Source organism: Fringilla coelebs (genome assembly GCF_963513975.1).
Source record: "Fringilla coelebs genome assembly, chromosome: 18".
NCBI classification, from domain to species: Eukaryota; Metazoa; Chordata; class Aves; order Passeriformes; family Fringillidae; genus Fringilla; species Fringilla coelebs.
The window spans coordinates 8,013,023-8,031,886 of NC_140044.1; the positions used below are offsets into that span (position 1 = coordinate 8,013,023).

At 62.3% G+C, this 18,864-nt stretch overlaps 1 protein-coding gene across 2 annotated transcripts in view; it reads left to right on the top strand.

The window, feature by feature from the left end:
- Positions 1–18,688, top strand: part of SLC12A5 (solute carrier family 12 member 5) — a 31,190-nt gene extending 12,502 nt beyond the window's left edge. The window contains exons 2-27 of one of the 2 annotated variants that reach the window (XM_084218199.1): positions 830–924; positions 1,157–1,288; positions 1,501–1,647; positions 2,241–2,295; positions 3,143–3,273; positions 3,360–3,601; positions 3,680–3,891; positions 5,727–5,894; positions 6,834–6,932; positions 7,094–7,151; positions 7,800–7,974; positions 8,803–8,921; positions 9,217–9,315; positions 9,398–9,517; positions 9,697–9,801; positions 9,890–10,058; positions 10,914–11,109; positions 11,190–11,359; positions 11,450–11,581; positions 11,751–11,858; positions 12,024–12,146; positions 12,226–12,413; positions 12,748–12,762; positions 13,305–13,438; positions 13,929–14,037; positions 14,178–18,688. In XM_084218199.1, coding sequence (XP_084074325.1) covers positions 830–924; positions 1,157–1,288; positions 1,501–1,647; positions 2,241–2,295; positions 3,143–3,273; positions 3,360–3,601; positions 3,680–3,891; positions 5,727–5,894; positions 6,834–6,932; positions 7,094–7,151; positions 7,800–7,974; positions 8,803–8,921; positions 9,217–9,315; positions 9,398–9,517; positions 9,697–9,801; positions 9,890–10,058; positions 10,914–11,109; positions 11,190–11,359; positions 11,450–11,581; positions 11,751–11,858; positions 12,024–12,146; positions 12,226–12,413; positions 12,748–12,762; positions 13,305–13,438; positions 13,929–14,020 — 3,284 coding nt within the window. In that variant the 3' untranslated portion in view covers positions 14,021–14,037; positions 14,178–18,688. Of the gene's footprint in view, positions 1–829; positions 925–1,156; positions 1,289–1,500; positions 1,648–2,240; positions 2,296–3,142; positions 3,274–3,359; positions 3,602–3,679; positions 3,892–5,726; positions 5,895–6,833; positions 6,933–7,093; positions 7,152–7,799; positions 7,975–8,802; positions 8,922–9,216; positions 9,316–9,397; positions 9,518–9,696; positions 9,802–9,889; positions 10,059–10,913; positions 11,110–11,189; positions 11,360–11,449; positions 11,582–11,750; positions 11,859–12,023; positions 12,147–12,225; positions 12,414–12,747; positions 12,763–13,304; positions 13,439–13,928 lie in introns of both variants that reach the window. The other variant, XM_084218198.1, reaches the window with a different exon arrangement.
- Positions 18,689–18,864: the final 176 nt, after the last annotated feature.

Below are 18,864 nucleotides of genomic sequence, written 5' to 3' on the forward strand. Positions count from 1 at the left end.
CCATGCTCTGGTCCCTCTCTGCTCTGGACCTTCTCTTGGAGCTGTGCTGCTCCGGCAGCACCATCCTTACTGCTGCTCCATTTCCAGCTTGATTTATTTCTGCTGCTCTGCAGCTCAGCTGTTTTCATCGCTATTAAACCAACTCCAGGTTTCTTCTGCACTAGGTCATTAATGCAGTGAGTGGCTGTGGTCCCTGTCCTGCTAGTCCTATGGGCCTGGCCCTGCTCTGGGTGGCTCCACTGCCCCGGGCATCATCTGCCCTCAATGATGTCACCTCCCGCCCTGTGGTGCATGTCTGGGAGGAGGACCAGACACTGGCTAGTCGCCCCAGTCCCAGGCACTGTGCCGGGACCATCCTCAGTGCGCCGACGCTGAGCAGCCCCGCAGACGCAGCGCTGAGGGCAGTCCCAGCGCTGAGGGCAGTCCCAGCGCGCTCACCCGCAGGTGCCGTGAGTTATTGCAGCCCGTGCCGTGAGTTATTACAGCCGTGCGTCCCGCCGGAGGGCTCCCCCGATGCACTCTGCTTGCCTCTCTGCGTGGATGCGCTCCGCCGGCTCCGCGTGTCAGCACGGCCGGGCGGGGCAGCGTGTGGCTCCCGGGGATGGCAGCCCCTGTGTGTGTGGTGTGCGAGGTGATGCTGGGGGCTGGCATGCCCGCCTGGCGCTGCCTGTGCTGGGTCTGGGTGTGAGCATGGTGCTCACAGCCCTGGCAGCTCTCCTGGCAGCCACAGGCAGCTGTGACCCGTCACAGTGGTGACCCTGTGGGGTGGATGCTCTGCAGGTGTGGGTGGGGCAGGGGCTGCCTGACTGACTCCGTGGTGTCTCTGCAGGCGATGGCAATCCCAAGGAGAGCAGCCCCTTCATTAACAGCACGGACCTGGAGAAGGGCAAGGAGTATGATGGCAAGAACATGGCCCTCTTCGAGGTAGGGCATGCAGGCAGTGGGGCACGGGGAGGGGGCTGAGCTAAGCAGCTGTCCCACAGCACCCAATCTGCACCCTGGGCACTGGGACATGCCAGAGCCCCAGGCCAGGGTTGCTGCACTGCCAAAGCCACCCCTGGAGGGGCAGGCAGTGGGGCAGCATCTGGTGAGGTCTCCTGGGGTTGGCTGGGGTCCCAAGGGACTGTCCTCACAACTCGGGATCTGCTCTCCGCAGGAGGAGATGGACACCAGCCCTATGGTCTCGTCCCTGCTGAGTGGACTGGCCAATTACACCAACCTGCCACAGGGCAGCCGGGAGCACGAGGAGGCTGAGAACAATGATGGAGGCAAGAAGAAGCCAGTGCAGGTGAGGGCTTAGAAGGGAGGTAACCTTCTCTCCCTCTCCAGCCCTTGCCAATGTAGTGCCAGGCCATAGACTGCCCTGGGAACAGGAGACCCCTTGGCCTCAGCCAGGGGCAGTTTTACCCTGGGCTCTTGGCTGCTTTGTGGGAAGAGTGGGACCTCTTGCTCCTCTGCCAGCCAGGCCGTTGAGCCCTGTAACTGCTGTTCCCTCAACAGGCCCCACGGATGGGCACCTTCATGGGTGTCTACCTGCCCTGCCTTCAGAACATCTTTGGAGTCATCCTCTTCCTGCGTCTCACCTGGGTGGTGGGGATCGCTGGCATCATGGAGTCATTCTGCATGGTCTTCCTCTGCTGTTCCTGCGTGAGTTTTGGAGCCGTATAAGCCTTCACTAGCCTTGCCCATGGCCTGGGGTCACCAGTCTGGCTGGCTGGACCATGGAGAGGTGCACTGGCTGCAGCTCACCATGCCCTGCCCTAGCTCTGCTCCTGCCCAACCTTCTGCCCCTGCCCTAGCTTCTGCCCCACTTAGAGTAAGGAGAAGCCTTCAGCTTCCCAGAGGAATCAGCAGTGGAATGGTGCTTAAATGGTGACCCAGATCATAGCTGCCATGTGGGGGGATGTGCCGGGGGTCCCCTGCTCTGGTACCCTGCAGAGAGCCACCTCGCCAGGACAGTCACCCCAGGGCAGAGGCTGGGAAGGCTGGCCTTGTCCAGTGTCCTGAGCCACCCCAGCGCTGCCAGCCCCTCCAAGGGCTCAGCTGTGTCAGCTGTGCTGCCAGCCAGCATCCTGCCTGCCCATCCACACATACATCTATCCATTCATCCTCCCTGGGCATCCCTGCCCTGTGGCACATCTCAGCGTGGCCCCAAGAGGCCCCATGTCCTAGCATGGCCCCAGCTCTCCCTTCACTCCCCTGTCCCTCTGCTCCTGAGCACGCTGTGTTTCTTCCCGCAGACGATGCTGACGGCCATTTCCATGAGTGCGATCGCCACCAACGGTGTGGTGCCAGGTACAGCCGAGCCCGGTCCGCGGTGTGCGGGCAGCTGGGTGGGGTGCCTGCAGGGGCTTTTCCCAGAGAGCATCCCCCGGGGCTGCCAGCCGCTCCCCAGCCTTCTGCCACCAGCCCGCGCGGGATCCCCACGGCCCGGGGGAGCGCAGAGCTGGAGCCGCCACCCGTCCCCAAAGCCGCGAGGTGCAGATGGCAGCGAGAGCCGCCAGCCGCGGCTCCTCCCTCCGCCAGACTGGCGAGGCCGCGGGGAGCCGGGAGACGCACGGCAGGAGGATGGGAGCAGGGCGTGCTGAGTGCCACGGGCTGGGTGATGCGATGGGCTCTCCCACCGCCGGACACGGGGACGCTGCTGTGTGTGGGCTCTGCCTCCCTGGAGGCACCACGGGCTCTGGCCGGTGGGTGCCCTGGCTGCCTCCCCCAGAACATGCCAGCCCTGCAGAGCCCTGGGGAGCCGTGAGCTGCGCCAGGCTGGGCACAGCACTGACAGCCCAACGCGGGGTGTAATTAAAGCTATTTATCATCCTGCTGCCGCAGCGGGACCATCGATCCTGGCAGCCCGGCTCTAAGGGCTCCTCTGGGAGGATGGAGCAGGGTATGGCCCAGGCCCCTGGGGCTCCAGCTCCTGTCTGGTGTCCAGGGAACACCTGTGCCATTGGCCATTGCACCTGGCTGCTGGGCTGCTGGGGAATGACTCTGCCTGTGTGGTCACTCCTGCTGCTCTGCATCTTGCTCAGTGCTGGAGCAGGGCCCATGGCTATCCTGGCTCCAGTCTGCCCTCTGGGATACCTGGCAGGGCTGAGGGTGTCACTGGGGTCTGGCTGGGACCCACTTTTGCTCTCTCTGACAGCGGGTGGCTCCTACTACATGATCTCACGCTCCCTGGGACCTGAGTTTGGTGGGGCTGTGGGGCTCTGCTTCTACCTGGGCACCACCTTTGCTGGTGCCATGTACATCCTGGGCACCATCGAAATCCTACTGGTAGGTACCCAGTCCTTGCCTTGTGCAGTGCCATGGGCTCAGCTCCCGGCTGTTAGCCAGGTGGTGATGCCATGACTCTTTCCCAGGCCTACATCTTCCCAGCCATGGCCATCTTCAAGGCAGAGGATGCCAGCGGGGAGGCAGCTGCGATGCTCAACAACATGCGTGTGTATGGCACCTGTGTGCTGACCTGCATGGCCACTGTTGTGTTCGTGGGTGTCAAGTATGTCAACAAATTTGCCCTGGTCTTCCTGGGCTGTGTCATCCTCTCCATCCTTGCCATTTATGCTGGAGTCATCAAATCTGCCTTTGACCCACCAAGCTTCCCGTGAGTACGGGGTCCTGCAGGGATGCAGCAGGGCTGGGGCATGCAATTGCTGAGTGCTGAGTGCCCGTGTCCCCCCAGGATCTGCCTCCTGGGCAACAGGACCCTCTCACGCCACGGCTTCGACCTCTGCACCAAGATGGTGGTGGAAGGGAACGAGACAGTTGGCTCCAAGCTCTGGGAGCTTTTCTGCACCTCCCGCTTCCTCAATGCGACCTGCGATGAGTACTTCACCATGAACAATGTCACTGAGATTGAGGGCATCCCTGGTGCTGCCAGCGGCCTCATCCAAGGTGAGCACATGCTGATAGAGGCATGGGCATGAAGGCGTGGGAATGGCAGCATGGAGAAGCAAGGGAGCTGTGGTGGGGCAGTGGCTGTGCCTGCTGGGCAGCTCTGCCAATGGGGCTGGTGGAGGTGTGCTGTGGGGGGCATGGCTCCTAGGCCATTCCAGGTGTTGTGGGGGAAAACAGGGCTGGGTCCAGGTGACAGGGCATGTGGGAGATCCCTGCTGGGGGCTGCTCTGCTCCTGAGGGACAGGGAGCTGTGCTCATGCTGTGCTGGGCAGTGGGACAGGCTCCTGCACTGGGTGACAGAGCAGGGCGCTGCAGTCACCTGCACACAGTCTGTGTCAGGCAGTGGGGTGGCTCAGAATGAGGCCCGAAGGCTGGGGAGGAATAAATCCTCCCTCTGCTTCCTCTTGGCCTTTGGAAAGGCTGGTATTGATTTGAGGTTTTGAGAGAAGTGATCACCCCTTGGGGCCACTTAGCTACTGTGGCTACAGCCCTGCTGGGAGAGTGGCCAGGACCACAGAAAGATGTGTGAATTTGCTGGGAGGAGCCACTTATGACCTGTTTTTCTGGAGATGCTGGTGTATCTGCTAGGTGTTCATGCTCAGTAGTGGGTGGTAGAGGCTGATGCTCTGTGCCACATTCAAAGGGTGTCTGCAGACCCTCATGCTGGAGTAGTTGTTGGGACTCAGGAAAGCAGCAGAGCCACAAGCAGGATCAGTCATTCCTCATGACTGCAGGGCTGCCCCAGCCATCCTGCCCTGGTGTCTGTGTGACACAGGCATGGGAGGTCAGACTTAGCTGAGCACGTGGTGCTCAGGGCTGAAGCTGTGATGGTGATTAGTGGAGTGCAGTCACAGGGTGTTTGGGAGCCTCCCAGTGATGTTGCACTCCGAGGTCTTTTGGGTCAGATAAGGAGTTCCTGGCTGCTGGGTGGAACTTGCTGCTGTTGGCAATGGTGCTGCTGGGGAGGGGTGCAGACCCCCACCCACCCAGCTGGTCTCTCTCAGGGCAATAGACAGCAAACACTCCTGCACTGGGGGCATTGGGACAGAGCCAGGACCCCACTCTGGGGTGGCTGGTGACAAGGGTGACCGGCCCAGCAGCATCTTAAGATGGGTGGCACAGTTTGACCCTGCCAGAGATGACTGGGGCTTGCTGTGCCCTAGGTGAGGGGTGGGGAGAAACACAACGTTTCAGGGAGGATGAGACAGGTGAGGCCAGTAGGAGCTGCCAGCTCCATCTGTCACCTGTGAGCAGCCATGAAGGGGGCTCAGTGCCGGGGGCTGAGGGCTGGCTGCTCCTCTCTGCCCCCCCAGCAGTGACATGCCAAGGGCAGTTGCCTCTGCCTGCCCTGCCCGGTGCTGGCTGCTCTCCACTGCTCCAGTTTCTGCCCGCGATCTGCGGCCAAAGCAGCACACGGAGGGACGCTAAGCCTGTTACATCAGCCCCGCACTCATAATCCCATCAAAAACATTATCAAGTTACTTTGACACGATCCACTTCCCTTAAACCTGTGTTGATCAGCATTAATTATATTACCCTCTTAATTATTTGCTACTGCAATCCCGTGTCAGCTGCTCCAGTATCTTGTGGGGACGCTGCCAACAGCAGTATGAACCTGCTCTGGTTGCCCACCTGTGCTGCCATCCTCACCCTCTGCATGCCCGTGGCCCTGTGTGCTGGCTGAGCTGGCTGCCCAGTGAGGCCGGGGAAGGGGTGGGAGAACCAGACACCGCCCCAGTTCCGTTCCTGTGGGGTGGGGATGCTGTGCTGGGTATGGGGGCTTGCGGGCATCTCATGCCCGTTGCACTGCCTGGGCTCCTCCCTCCTCACAGAGAATCTCTGGAGCTCATACCTGACCAAGGGCGTGATCGTGGAGAAGCGGGGGCTGCCCTCGGTGAGCTCCCCCGACACGCCAGTGGACATGGACCAGCCCTACGTCTTCAGCGACATGACGTCCTACTTCACCCTGCTCGTCGGCATCTACTTCCCCTCGGTGACAGGTGGGAGTCGCCGCCGGCCCCGCTCCGTGCCGCGGGCACGTGCGGCCGGGCGTGCTCCCCCACGTGTGCCACCCCCGCGCACGGGGGGCGGGTGCGGCGGTGACAGCGGCGTCGCGGGGGCGGCCGGTCGCCATCGCCTCCCACGCAGCCGCCCGCGCTCCAGATCTGACGGTGCCGCCCGGTGCGCGCTGACGTCCCGCCGCTCCGGTATTTTTAGCTCTCCGGGGGCAGAGCAGCCCCCCCGGCCCAGCCCCGCCGCGGAGCCGAGCGGGGCGCAGCCTCCGGGGCTCTCCTGCAGCTCCGCCGGGGCCAAGGCCGGCGGGAGCCCCCGGCTTGCCCCGGGCATGGCGAGCGCTGGAGGGTCCGGCGCTGCGGGGTCCCCGGCAGCCTCCGCTGCCGTCCCTCCCCTGCCGTTCACCAGCCGGTGCCGGTTTCTGCACGACGCCGGTCCCCCGGTGCCGCGGCTCTGGGTTCCTGCCCCGGCTGCAGCTGCGGCCGGAGCACGGGTCATCCCCCGGGCTGCGTTGAACCCGCCTGTGCAGCCGTGTCCCGGCGTGACCTCCTGCCCTCCCAGAGCAGCGTCGGGGCTGGACCCTGTCCCTGCCCCTGCGGCAGCCACCGTCCCTGCTTGAGCTAATTAAGGGCTAATGAGACAAGGCACTTGAGAGCTTTTGAGCCTAATCCTTGAGTGGCCTCAGACTGCGGTTTGGGGTAGGGGGGGAGTGCTGGGGGGGGAGGGGGGGTGGTGAGAGGAGCAGGCTGGGTACCCCAAGCTGCAGCAGCGCCTTCTCCCCCGTCATCATGGCTGCTTCCCGTCCTGGCGCACACCGAGCCGTGCCTTGCTGTGCCCAGGGCTCACACGGTGCCCGGCATGAGGGTATCTGGAACGGGTATGGGCTGTAGTTCTGCTCCCCCTGACACCATCCCCCCTTTCCCCAGGCATCATGGCTGGCTCCAACCGCTCTGGAGACCTGCGGGATGCCCAGAAGTCCATCCCCACGGGCACCATCCTGGCCATTGCCACCACCTCTGCGGTCTGTATCCTTCAGGGCTTGCCTGAGCCTGTGGGGCTGAGGGTGGGTGGGCTCTGCAGGGCAGATCAGCTCAGGTGCTTCACTGGGCTGGGACAGGCTCCCAGCACCCACTGGCTGGGCAGGCAGGACTCTGCATCCTCCTGGCTCTCCTTGACTACCTGGCAGATATCAGCTCTGTTGTCCTCTTTGGAGCATGCATCGAGGGGGTCGTCCTGCGTGACAAGTGAGTGTCCCAAGGCCATGGCGGGGGGCGGGGGTGGAGAGAGTCTGGCAGCCCCCGGAGCAGGCTGGAGCAGGGGCAGCCCCAGGGGCAGGCAGAGGTGGGGAAGGCTGCAGCCAGGACACACAGAGCAGACATGGGGGCATTGGGGGGCTGGTGGGTGTCACTGGGGGGGCTGGAGCTTGTAACCAGCACTTGGGTCTTGTGTGCATTCCAACCATCCATGTTTGCTGCATTCCTCCCCCTCCGGGGCTGCAGGCAGCCACTTGTTTGTCAACAGGCAGGGCTGCCTGTGCTCCTGCCTATCTGGGGCAGACCTGCTCACCGCACGTGGCAGGTGACACTTCTGGGTCGCCAGCACCAACACAAACAGGATCCAACTGCATGCATCATCATTGCCCCCCCCTTCCCCCCGGCACAGGGACGAGGAGTCCTGTCCCACACCTGCCCTTGTCCTTTGATAATGGGTACAGGGATGAGGACAGACCCCTGGCAACCTCTGAGCCTGCTCCACTGCTCACCCCTTAAGTCAACATGCCACTTGTGTCACATCCCCCCCGAGTGGTGCTGTTGTGAGGGGCTGGGTTGTGCCACTGTGGTGCTGGTGCTCGGTCATGGGATGGAACTGCAGGTGATGCTGATGCCCCGCAGGTTTGGTGAGGCTGTCAACGGGAACCTGGTAGTTGGCACCCTGGCGTGGCCGTCCCCGTGGGTCATTGTCATTGGCTCGTTCTTCTCCACCTGCGGGGCTGGGTTGCAGAGTCTCACCGGAGCTCCCCGCCTCCTGCAAGCCATCTCCAGGGATGGGATCGTTCCCTTCCTCAGGGTAGGTGACCCCCAAGTCCAGTGCTTCCCCACCCTGAGTGCCCACGGTGGCTGCAGAGGGAGGCCGGTGGGACCCCACTCTGCCTCCTCCCAGCACCGTCGCTGCCGGAGCAACCCCGCTTCCCTGCCCTCGTCCCGCCAGCACCGGCACGGCGGTGGGCGGCCGTGGTGGCTCTGGCTGCGGTATCGGTGGGAGGAGAGTGTCGGGAAAGGTCAGAATTCCCTCCCCCCGCTGCCGTGCCGCTTCATATTTTATCTGCTCTCTGAAGACGCGTTCCCACAACCTCATCTCTCCAAATCCAACCCGACAGCTCCCCCCAGGGAAGAGCGGGCTAATTTTATCCTCCCTCCTTCTCCTTGCCAGCCCCAGCCCGAGCTCTCGCTCGCACCGCCCGCACCCTCTAATGCGTCCGGACACGCGCCCCCGGCCCCCTCCCCGCCCCCCCCGCAGCCGCAGGAGGGGCCACTGTCCCCCGGCTGTGTGTCCGTCCCAAGCACGGGGTGCCCGGCTCTGTGCTGGCTGTGGCCAGGCTGTGAGCTGGGGCTCCTCCCTGGTGGGGTACAGGGGCCGCTGTGCTGGCTGTGGGGAGAACCACGGGATCTGCCGGGAACGGGACTGTACTGTCGGCAGGAGCCAGCGCTGAGACGGCTTTCCTGGCAGATTCCAATGGGACATGTGCCAGCTTACGGCACCCAGTGTTCCCAGTCCCTGCTCCTGCCAGGGCTGGGTATATGGGAGGGTCCAGTCTCAGCGGGCTACACTGAGTGCCCTTGCCCAGGGCTACCGGGCACCGCAGAGCCTGACACGCCCCTCTTTCCCCGCTTCCAGGTCTTTGGCCATGGCAAAGCCAACGGGGAGCCGACATGGGCCCTGCTGCTCACAGCCTGCATCTGCGAGATCGGGATCCTGATCGCCTCCCTGGACGAGGTGGCTCCCATCCTCTCCATGTAGGCAGCGTGCTGTCGACCCGCACCTTCACAAGCAGCGGGTGGCGTGTGTGGGTCTCTGCTCGTCGGGGGGAGGGGAGAACGCACCTGCTGCCCTGGCCCCTGCCTGGGAAGAGGGGGGCCCTGCAGGAGCTCTGGGGTCACATCTTGGCCAGCATTGAGGCTTGGTTTGTCCATGGCACTGCTCCTCTGTCCATCAGCAGGGCGCTCCAGCATTGGCCACCCCGGGGCCAGGAGGTGTGGAGACTTCAGTCCCTCACACTGCACCCACTCAGCCCCTTGCTCTCTCCTGCAGGTTCTTCCTCATGTGCTACATGTTTGTGAACCTGGCGTGTGCGGTGCAAACGCTGCTGCGGACGCCCAACTGGCGGCCCCGCTTCCGCTACTACCACTGGTGAGCCGGGCGGGACGGGGCAGCACGGGGACACCCGGGACACCCGCCCCAGGGCACGCTGACAGCTCTGTGCCCTCTGCAGGACCCTGTCCTTCCTGGGCATGAGCCTCTGCCTGGCGCTGATGTTCATCTGCTCCTGGTACTACGCGCTGGTGGCCATGCTGATCGCTGGCCTCATCTACAAATACATCGAGTACCGCGGGTAAGGGAGGTCATGGCCCGCAGGTCCTGTCCTGACCAGTCCCCTGTGGCCACGTGGCCTCTCAGTGTGGCTGCTCGGCTCCCCTGGGCTGCTTGTCCCAGGATGCTCCAGGGTGCCAGGGTGGTGCTCTGTGGCCAGAGCCATGGGCATCCCTTATGTGCTGCTGCTGGTTCCTGCAGGGCGGAGAAGGAGTGGGGTGATGGCATCCGGGGCCTGTCGCTGAGTGCAGCCCGCTATGCCCTGCTGCGCTTGGAGGAAGGGCCCCCACACACCAAAAACTGGAGGTGAGGCTGGGCAGGGAGATGGGGATCTCGGGGTTCCGGGGCAGGGACAAGCTGGGTGCGGGCACTGACTGCAGGACCTTCCTTCCAGGCCACAGCTGCTGGTGCTGGTCCGTGGGGATCAGGAGCAGAACGTGGTGCACCCGCAGCTCCTGTCCTTCACATCACAGCTCAAGGCTGGGAAGGGCCTCACCATAGTGGCCTCTGTGTTAGAAGGGACCTTCCTGGACAACCATCCTCAGGCACAGAGGGCAGAGGAGGTGAGAGCTGCCTGCGCTGGGACACGCGGTGACAGCAGTAGGTTCCCAGGTGCCCAGGGTTGTTTCTGCCCCATGGCCAGGGCTAGTGGCCCCGGGATGGCCCAAAGAGCTTTCAGTGGCATCAGGCAGAGCCTGAGGACTCCATGCTTCACTGGTGCTCACAGTACCACAGGCACCTCTGGACTCCTCTTCCCCTCCAAGACACCAGAGATGCTGGCACCAGCACAGCACTGGTCCCAGTCTTGGCCAGCTGCTGCAGGACTTGGCACAGCTGCTGTGCTCCTGGGCTGAGCAGACTCCTCAGCCTCAACCCTTGCCACAGTCTCTGTGGCCCTGGTGCCAGGCAAGGTGGGAGATGAGCCTTTCCCCGCCAGAGTGAGAGCACTCCCCACCCCCCGCACCCGCGGGGCGGCACATTAATGAGATTAAGCCCTTGGAAGCAAACAGTTTCTCTCCCATGCAGACATGTTATAATTTCTCTGAGTAAATAACTCTAATTGCTGCTCTGCCACCTGTCAGAGCCCTGGCACAAGGACACCCTCCACTCTGCACGGTTCAGAGCTGTGTGCCAGCTCTGTGCTCCGCTGGGTATCATCCCCCTGGCCCAGAGCCACTGGCCTGCCATGGGGCACAGAGACCAGGCACCCTGTGAGGACCTGCGCCCCACAGCCTGCACCCTGCACAGCCCTGTACCCCATACTCTGCACCCTCCATTCTATACCCTGTACCCCACATCCTGCGCCCTCTACCTCATTTGGCCAGGGTTGGGCCACAGCTGGGCCTGGCAGCTGCTGTGCCCATGATCAGTGCCCGTCCCCGAGGCCCTGGGATCCCTGACTTCCTTCTCCCTTGCAGTCCATCCGGCGCCTGATGGAAGCGGAGAAGGTGAAGGGCTTTTGTCAGGTGGTGATCTCCTCTAACCTGCGGGATGGCATGTCCCACCTCATCCAGTCCAGCGGGCTGGGGGGGCTGCAGCACAACACAGTGCTGGTGGGCTGGCCCCGCAGCTGGCGCCAGAAGGAGGACCACCAGACCTGGAGGAACTTCATTGGTAGGCACCGTGGAGGGTGGGCACTGCCGGGCTTGGGGGGCTGCAAGCTGCCCTGGCTGACGTGGCCCTTCCCCTCCCAGAGTTGGTGCGAGAGACCACAGCTGGGCATCTGGCCTTGCTGGTGGCCAAGAATGTTGCCATGTTTCCGGGCAACCAGGAGCGGTTCTCGGAGGGCCACATCGACATCTGGTGGATTGTCCACGATGGGGGGATGCTGATGCTGCTGCCCTTCCTCCTGCGGCAGCACAAGGTAGGCTGGGCCCCGCAGTGCTGGGCCCTGCTGTGCGGGGCTGGGGCTGTCCCTGTTGAGCCGTGCCCAAGCCTTCCCCATCCCTTGCAGGTGTGGCGTAAGTGCAAGATGCGCATCTTCACGGTGGCACAGATGGATGACAACAGCATCCAGATGAAGAAGGACCTGACCACGTTCCTGTACCACCTGCGCATCACCGCTGAGGTGGAGGTGGTGGAGATGGTGAGTACTGGGACGGGGCACGTGCTGCAGTCAGGGATGCTGTGCATGGGAGAGCCAGACAGAGCCTGACGTGGGACACACAGCACCCTGGGGGGACACAGCACCACGGGGACATGCTGGGCCATGCTGGGAGCAGGTAGTACAGCTTACCCTTCTGTTCCCCCCACAGCACGAGAGTGACATCTCTGCCTACACCTATGAGAAGACGCTGGTGATGGAGCAGCGTTCCCAGATCCTCAAACAAATGCACCTCACCAAGAATGAGCGGGAGCGGGAGGTGAGGCTGCAGGACAGGCTGGGTGGGCTCTGACCCGTATGGTGGCTCTGATGGGAACCTAGCTGCCCTGCAGCTCTGTGTGCTCATCCTGATGGGCTTCAGGCTAGGCTCTGCCCAGCCAAGCCCTCTTGTGCACAACTCCCTTGGCTGACCCCTCCCACACAGATCCAGAGCATCACGGATGAGTCCCGTGGCTCCATCCGGCGCAAGAACCCGGCCAACACACGCCTGCGCCTGAACGTCCCTGAGGAGCAGGCTGCCGACGGCGAGGAGAAGCCAGAGGAGGAGGTGAGGGGCTGTACCAAGACACAGTCAGGCAGGTGGATAGCCCCAGGCCCTACCCACCATTCCCCTCTTCCCTCTGCAGGTCCAACTAATCCACGACAAGAATGCCACCACCTTCTCCAGCAGCTCTCAGTCTCCTGGTGATGAGGTGGAGGCAGCCCCTGAGAAGGTGCATCTCACCTGGACCAAGGAGAAGTCCGTTGCTGAGAAGAACAAGAGCAAGAGCCCTGTCAGCCCTGAGGGCATCAAAGACTTCTTCAGCATGAAGCCGTACGGCCCCCCATGCTGCCACCTTGTCCCACCCATGCCCTTTGATCCTGGCTGTCCCTGCCTGCCCCAGCCGGAGGGTGCAGGCAGGGCATCGGCAGCACCAGCTTGATCCTTGCCCTGAGGAGTGGTCAGGCAGCCCGGGTGCTCTGAGTGTGCCCTTGCAGAGGGGATGGGGGCAGGTGGGGAGGGGTCCCTGTGTAGAACTGTGCTGGCAAGGGATGGGGTGCCCAGGCTGGGTGTGCTGTGGGGGGTGGGGGTGCCCACCTGGTGTTCACCGCATTTCTCTCTCTCTCTCCTTCTCTCTCTCTCTCCAACCCCATCATGCTCCTGGCAGGGAGTGGGAGAACCTGTAAGTTTGGGTTTGGCTGGGTGCCGGGGCTGGGGTGGAGGGAGCTGGGTTGTGCTCATGGGGCAGCATGATGGGAGCCATGGGGGTTGCCCCTGTGCAGGAGGGCGGCTCAGTGAGCTGTGACAGCTGCAGTGCCAGACAGTTCATCCGGGCAGCGTGCGGCAGCTCTGGCTGCCAGCCCCGTGCACTGTGCACTGCCCGTGCCACACGCTCCTTATCTGCCCTGCTCTGCTGCCAAGCCTGGGCTTGGGCACCCACGGTGACACTTGCTCCTGCTCACTCCCATGCAGCCTGGCCCCAAGCAGCCGTGGTTGCCACTGCCCATGGGCACCGTGCGTGGCCCTGTGGCTCATGGCCACCAGTGCAGGCTCAGAGTCACCAGCGTAGTGCCTGGCAAAGCTTGCTGCACCCTGAGTTTGTGCTGCAGCCCAGCCTGCACTGCCCGAGGGCAGGAGGCCAGTGTGCCCTGTGGCCCCTTTGGCCTGGTGTGGGCTGGAGGCTGACCCTGCCTGTCCTGTGCCCACACGTGCTGTCACCCACAGGAACCGGTCCGACCTGAGGAGGATGCACACGGCTGTGAGGCTCAATGAGGTGATTGTGCAGAAGTCCCATGATGCCAAGCTGGTCCTGCTGAACATGCCAGGGCCTCCCCGTAACCGGAAAGGGGATGAGAACTGTATCCTTCCTGTGGGGCCACTCATCAGAACCCCTCTGTGCCAGGGGGACCAGGGTCCATGTCTTCCCCAAAACTGGTGGGTCTTTTAGGCGAGTGCCAAGAGGCACAGGTTAGTTCCTGAGTTTGGACCTCCCCGCACCTCCAGCTCCTGGCTGGAGCTGTCATTGGTACCAGCCTGCCCCTCCGACACGTGATGGGTGGTGGGACCACAAGACACTGCACCTACACCCAGGAGTGCAGTGGCACATGACAGGGGCCCGGGTAGAGGTCTGTGGGGCTCAGCCATCTGCTGGCTCAGTCATCATCCCCATCACACAGCGCCAGCACGGGTGGGCTTCCCTGGCCCCTTGGCTTGGGACTGACCCCGCCGGCTCCTGGCTCTGGTGTGACGTGTCAGTGCTGCAGGCTCAGCTGGGGCTGGGCAGGGATGGCACAGGGCTGTCCCCCTGTTCCCCAAGTGTGAAGTCTGTCCTCCTTGACATCTGTGCAGACATGGAGTTCCTGGAGGTGCTGACGGAGCATCTGGACAGAGTGCTCCTGGTGCGTGGTGGGGGCCGGGAGGTCATCACCATCTACTCCTGAAAGACGGCGCGAGAGAGGTTTGTCTGCACACTGAGAGCCCCGCCACCCCTTTGCACCGCGCTCCCGGAGGGGAGGAGGGAAAGGCCGGATGGCAGCCGGTGCGCAGAACCTTCTCCTGGCTTTGGCCGTGCCCCTGATCTCTCCATTCGAACTGCAGCACCAGATCTTCCGGGAGCATCCAGCACCAGAGCAGCTGTTCCTCATTGCAACACCACAGCACTGCTGTCCTTGTTTATATATAAATATATACAGTGAACCGCGGACTGAGCACCAGAGCTCGGCGCTGCCGCCACCGCCCGCCCTGGCAGGGCCAGCCCCGCCGCCAGCCCCAGCACTGCCGCTGCAGCCCCTGCCGGGCCGGAGGGCGGCTGTGCCGAGACGGACCTTGGCCCCACCGTGCTGCTACTCCTGCACAGACTCGGCTGGACGCGCCCGTGCCCCGTGCCCTGTGCCCGCCGCCTGCGCCGCGCCTCCCTGCGGGGCGTTGCGAGAAGAGAGAGACCCGCAGCACGCTCCGCTCGCCGGACGCTCCTCTGCCCGCCTCCGGCAGCGCCCGGGGCTGCCTCCCTCGGCACGGCACCCTCGCTGCTGGCCCGCACCGCCACGGGCCCCGACGGCCCCGCCTCGCCGCTGCCTCGGCACCGTCGTCTCCGGAGACCGCGGGCTGAGCTTGTGGAGGTGCAGCACGGTGATTTGGAGGAGGCAGAGGGTGGGGGGAGGCTGTGCGGGGTCAGGTGCTGGAGCACAGCAAGGCCATGAGAGCAGGAGCCCTGTCCTGGACGGGGGTGGTCCCTGTCCCCCCTGCCTGACTCCAGGCTCTCTCTTCCCGACGCTGTGCAGGTGCTTGCGCAGGAGTCGCGGTGTGGAGCTGCGGTGTCGGGAGCCGCGCAGGGGCCCTGCCGTGTGCAGCGTGAGCTGGGGACCCCCGAGGTACCAGTGCCTGCTCTGGCTTGGCACAGGGGTGTCCCGGACCCCCACCCTGCTCCCCCGCCGCACTAAACTGGGGGCTCTCAGGGCCCAGCACCAGCCAGTCCGGCTGGCCCCAGCACCTGCACATGTGTCTGGGTCCCCCCTGTGCCCCGCTGCACTCCCTGCTGCTCCCCAGGGCTTTGCTGCTAACCCAGCCCTGGCCGCGGCCCCAGGCAGTCGCAGATGCTGCCGGGGGCTGTGGGACAGTCTGGATCTGTGTGTATTTTTAACATATGCAAAGGCTGTTTGCTGATATGACCAGCAAGACGTCACAGTGGGGGGCGGAGGGGGGGCTGTAGGGGTCCCGCTGTTCCCCCGGCATCTTGACACTCCCTCACCCGGCTGGCCAGGGCAGCCCCGGCACCAGCCACGCCACAGCCGCAGAGCCCCGCGGGGAAGATCAAACACCTCTTATCTTTGGCAGCAGCTGCAGGGTCGCCCCCGCCGCCGTCCCCCACCCCCGCCCCCCCTCCCCAGCATCTCTCACAGAAGAGAAACTGAGGCGCTTTTAACAAATGTGAACGGTTCCAGGAACCACGCAGGAAGCGGTGCGAGGGCAGCAGGGTGCCGCTGGCGCCCGCCCCAGCCCCATGTACATAGTGTACATAATACAGTACGTGTATTTTTAAAGTGATCATATTTATGTTAATAGAACCAGATGAAGTCTATATATAGAGATCTATATCTATTCTGAGAGATGCAGGGCTCTGCTAGCACCAGGCCGCAGGGACGGGGAGCTGAGCCGGGCTGCTCCTGCACAAACCAGGAGCCCATCCGTCGCACTGAGCGCTCCAGAGTGGTGGTGGAGGCTGCAGCCTTCCTCGGCCACCAGCAGCCCCTGGGAAAGGGCCAGGTCGCAGGTTTATTCTCTTCTCAATTTAGCTTCTTAAGAGTTTTCAGGGAAAAGAAGTCACAGACTTTTCTGAACTTGTTTCACAGCAGATTTGAGCTTCCACTCAAAGTGCAGCCTGCTAAGAGTTGCCCTCTCCCGGCAGCGCTGGCGGCTTTGTGCCAGCCTGGGCCCTGGGGCAGCACTTTGTCCCTGGCCAGAGCTGAGCCCCTGTGCTGAAGCACTCGCCCCCTCCGCCCCTCCAGACGCTCCCCAGCGCTGCTCTGCACTGAGCAGGGGCAGGGGGGGCGAGTGCTGCTACAGCATCCCCGCGGGTGTCCATCCAGGCAGCAGCTGCCTCCTGCCTGACTGCTCCAAGCTCCCTGCCCACCTGACCCCCTGCCAGCCTTGGCTCCTGCCTCCCTGAGAACAGGAAACCCCCCTGCACCGCCCACTCCAGCCCCTGCTGCCTTTCAGAGCTCCTCTACTCCAGGTCCAGGCCAAAGCTATTTGGGGATGCTTGGATAGAAAGCAGTGGGTTTTTTGATGTTGGATTTTTTTGTTGTTCTTGTAAGATACTACTTGGACACACTCCTAGACCAAAACCAAGCCCCAGCTGCACATCTGTGCCTGCTCATACCTTGCTCCTACATTTCCATCACTCCCGAAGTGCCTCCCTTCTCTCCAGGAGCAGTCCCAGTCACAGCCAGACTTTCTGCCAGGGTAGCTTGGTGGCCTGTGTGGCTGCAGGTCTGTGCCACAGATGCTGCTGTGGAAGCTGTTCCCACAGGCATGGGGAGCTCAGCATATACAGGGGGACTGTCAGGCTGGGCTGAGACCTGGCTTCAGCACAGGAGCTCAGGGCTGACAAGTGGTACAGATGCACAGGGTAGCACTTTCTGGTCCTGCTGCTGCCTCAGCAGCCCAGGAGCTGTGAGAAGAGCAGGTAGGGGTCTGCAAGTGAAAAGTTCCTTTAGTTTTGGGAAGGGCAGCCCGTGGGAGCCAGCATTTGCCAGTGTCTAGCTGCTCTGCCCCTTGGAGCTGGCCCTTTACCACCACACACAAGCTCGTGGGCTGTTTCCAGCCTCCCAAAATTATTTGAGGCACTTCAGCAGCAGCGGGGGAGGCACAGCAGCCTGCCCACACAGCTCATGTGTTAGCACCATGTTGTTGGGCCTCAAGCACTTGCCAGCTGCTCTGCCTCTTCACAAGATGCCACTCACTCCCTGCAGTTGCCCTCTAATTGCAGCTTGGCTGCTGCCCCCTGTGCTGCTGGGCCTGAGGCAGTGAGCACGGTCCCCTCCTGCCCTGGCACAGGGCAGAGGGCAGGGACAGGTTATGCACAGCCTCTGCTGAGCCTGCAGACAGCACCCACCCTCACAGCGCCAGGTGAGAGGCTCCTCCGTTAGCTGCAGGTACAGGGCAGCCAGGAATGACATTTGCAGAGCAGTGGTGAGAGCAGCCAAGGCACACTTCTTACAGGTTTGGTTCATCCCCCCAGCATCACCAGTGGATCCCATTCCCCTCAGCATCACTCCACCCTGATGGTAAAGCCATGGTCCCGGCTCCCCCAGGGAGTAGGAAGGCCATTCCTTTCCATCACTACTGCTGAAAAAAGGCATTCTCCTTCCCCATCCTTCAGCAAGAGCAGGGGCACAGCTCTGGACAGTCAGGGCTGCGCCCACACCCCTGCCAGGCAGTTTGGCTGTGGCAATACAGGAGCTGGTTTCCACAGAGTGTCCCCTCGCCGTCGGCTGGAGAGGGCCAGTTTTAGCAGACAGCACTGCATGTTAGTTTACAAACCCAGCCCTGCACGTTTGGCCTCTGTGAGTGTTCAGTTTCCCCATGGAGCACCCTTCTGCCGCTCCACCGTGGTGAAGACAGTGTCCTCCTCTGGTACACATGCAAGTTCCTCCTTGGCACATGCGCAGACACGGTCCGGTTTTTGTTCCAGACAGGAAGGTCTTGACCCCCCAGTTTGTTTTACAGGCAGGCTGCTGCTGGAGCAGCACTGAGCAGCACAACCCACGGGAGGGTGGGCTGGAGCGTGGCCACAGCTGGCAGGGAGTGCTCGGCCAGCGCACAGCGCTGGTGGCACGTGCTCCGGTCCCTGCTGCAAGAGGGCCAAGCAGTCCTGGCCCCTGAGTGGCAGTGGGCAGCTCAGGTCGCTGTGGAGGGCAGCTCAGGTTGCTGTGGCCACCACACAACACAGGCAGCAAGCCACAGGGCAGCAGGGACAGGAGGCACAGGCAGCATCCAGCCTGGGCAGATGCTGGTCCGTGGCTGGACGAGAAGGACAAGAAACTGCACAAGGGCAAGAGTTGCACTAGAAGAGTCAAGACCCTCCTCTGTGTAGCAGGACTAAAAACTAGCAGAAAGACCGAAAGGTCTGAGATCTGCTGGTTACAACACTTTCTGTGCTACATGTGCAATATATTTGTTATGAATGTTATCACAAAGTCGGTTCATTCAATACTCTTTTAATCACTGTAGCTAGATGTTCTCTGTCCATTCAAGTGACTTTTATTCGAGTGCAATATTTCAATAGACATGTAGTGACCTAGAATGCTTTGTGTTTCAGAGAATCTGTGTGCAGAGCAATGCAATTAAGTTTAAAACCTTGTAAATAAAACAGGTTGCAAACCAAAAAAAAAACCCCAATAGGCTTGCATTTAATTTCTGTGTGTGTTTCAGTGTTGTGCATTAGGCCGCCTCAGTGCAGACCCTGTGTTCTCTGTGCAGGTGTTCATGGAGGAGTGGCTCCTCAGCTGTTGAATGCTCCCTGTTACTGCTTTACTGCTTTACCTGTATTCATTTTTCTAGACTCCTGTCTGCACAAAATGCAATAAATGATTTTATTACACCCTTCACTACTTGCACGGGGACTTTTCACTTGCTTCCAGGTCTCCACAGCTATTTTGCATCATTTACATAACATGGAGCAAGCCCTGACAGGGTGCAGATTTCTGGTTACCCCACCAAAAGTGCTCTACCTGGCTGCAGGATTGCAGAGGTGGAGAAAGGGATCTGACAGGAGGAGAGACAG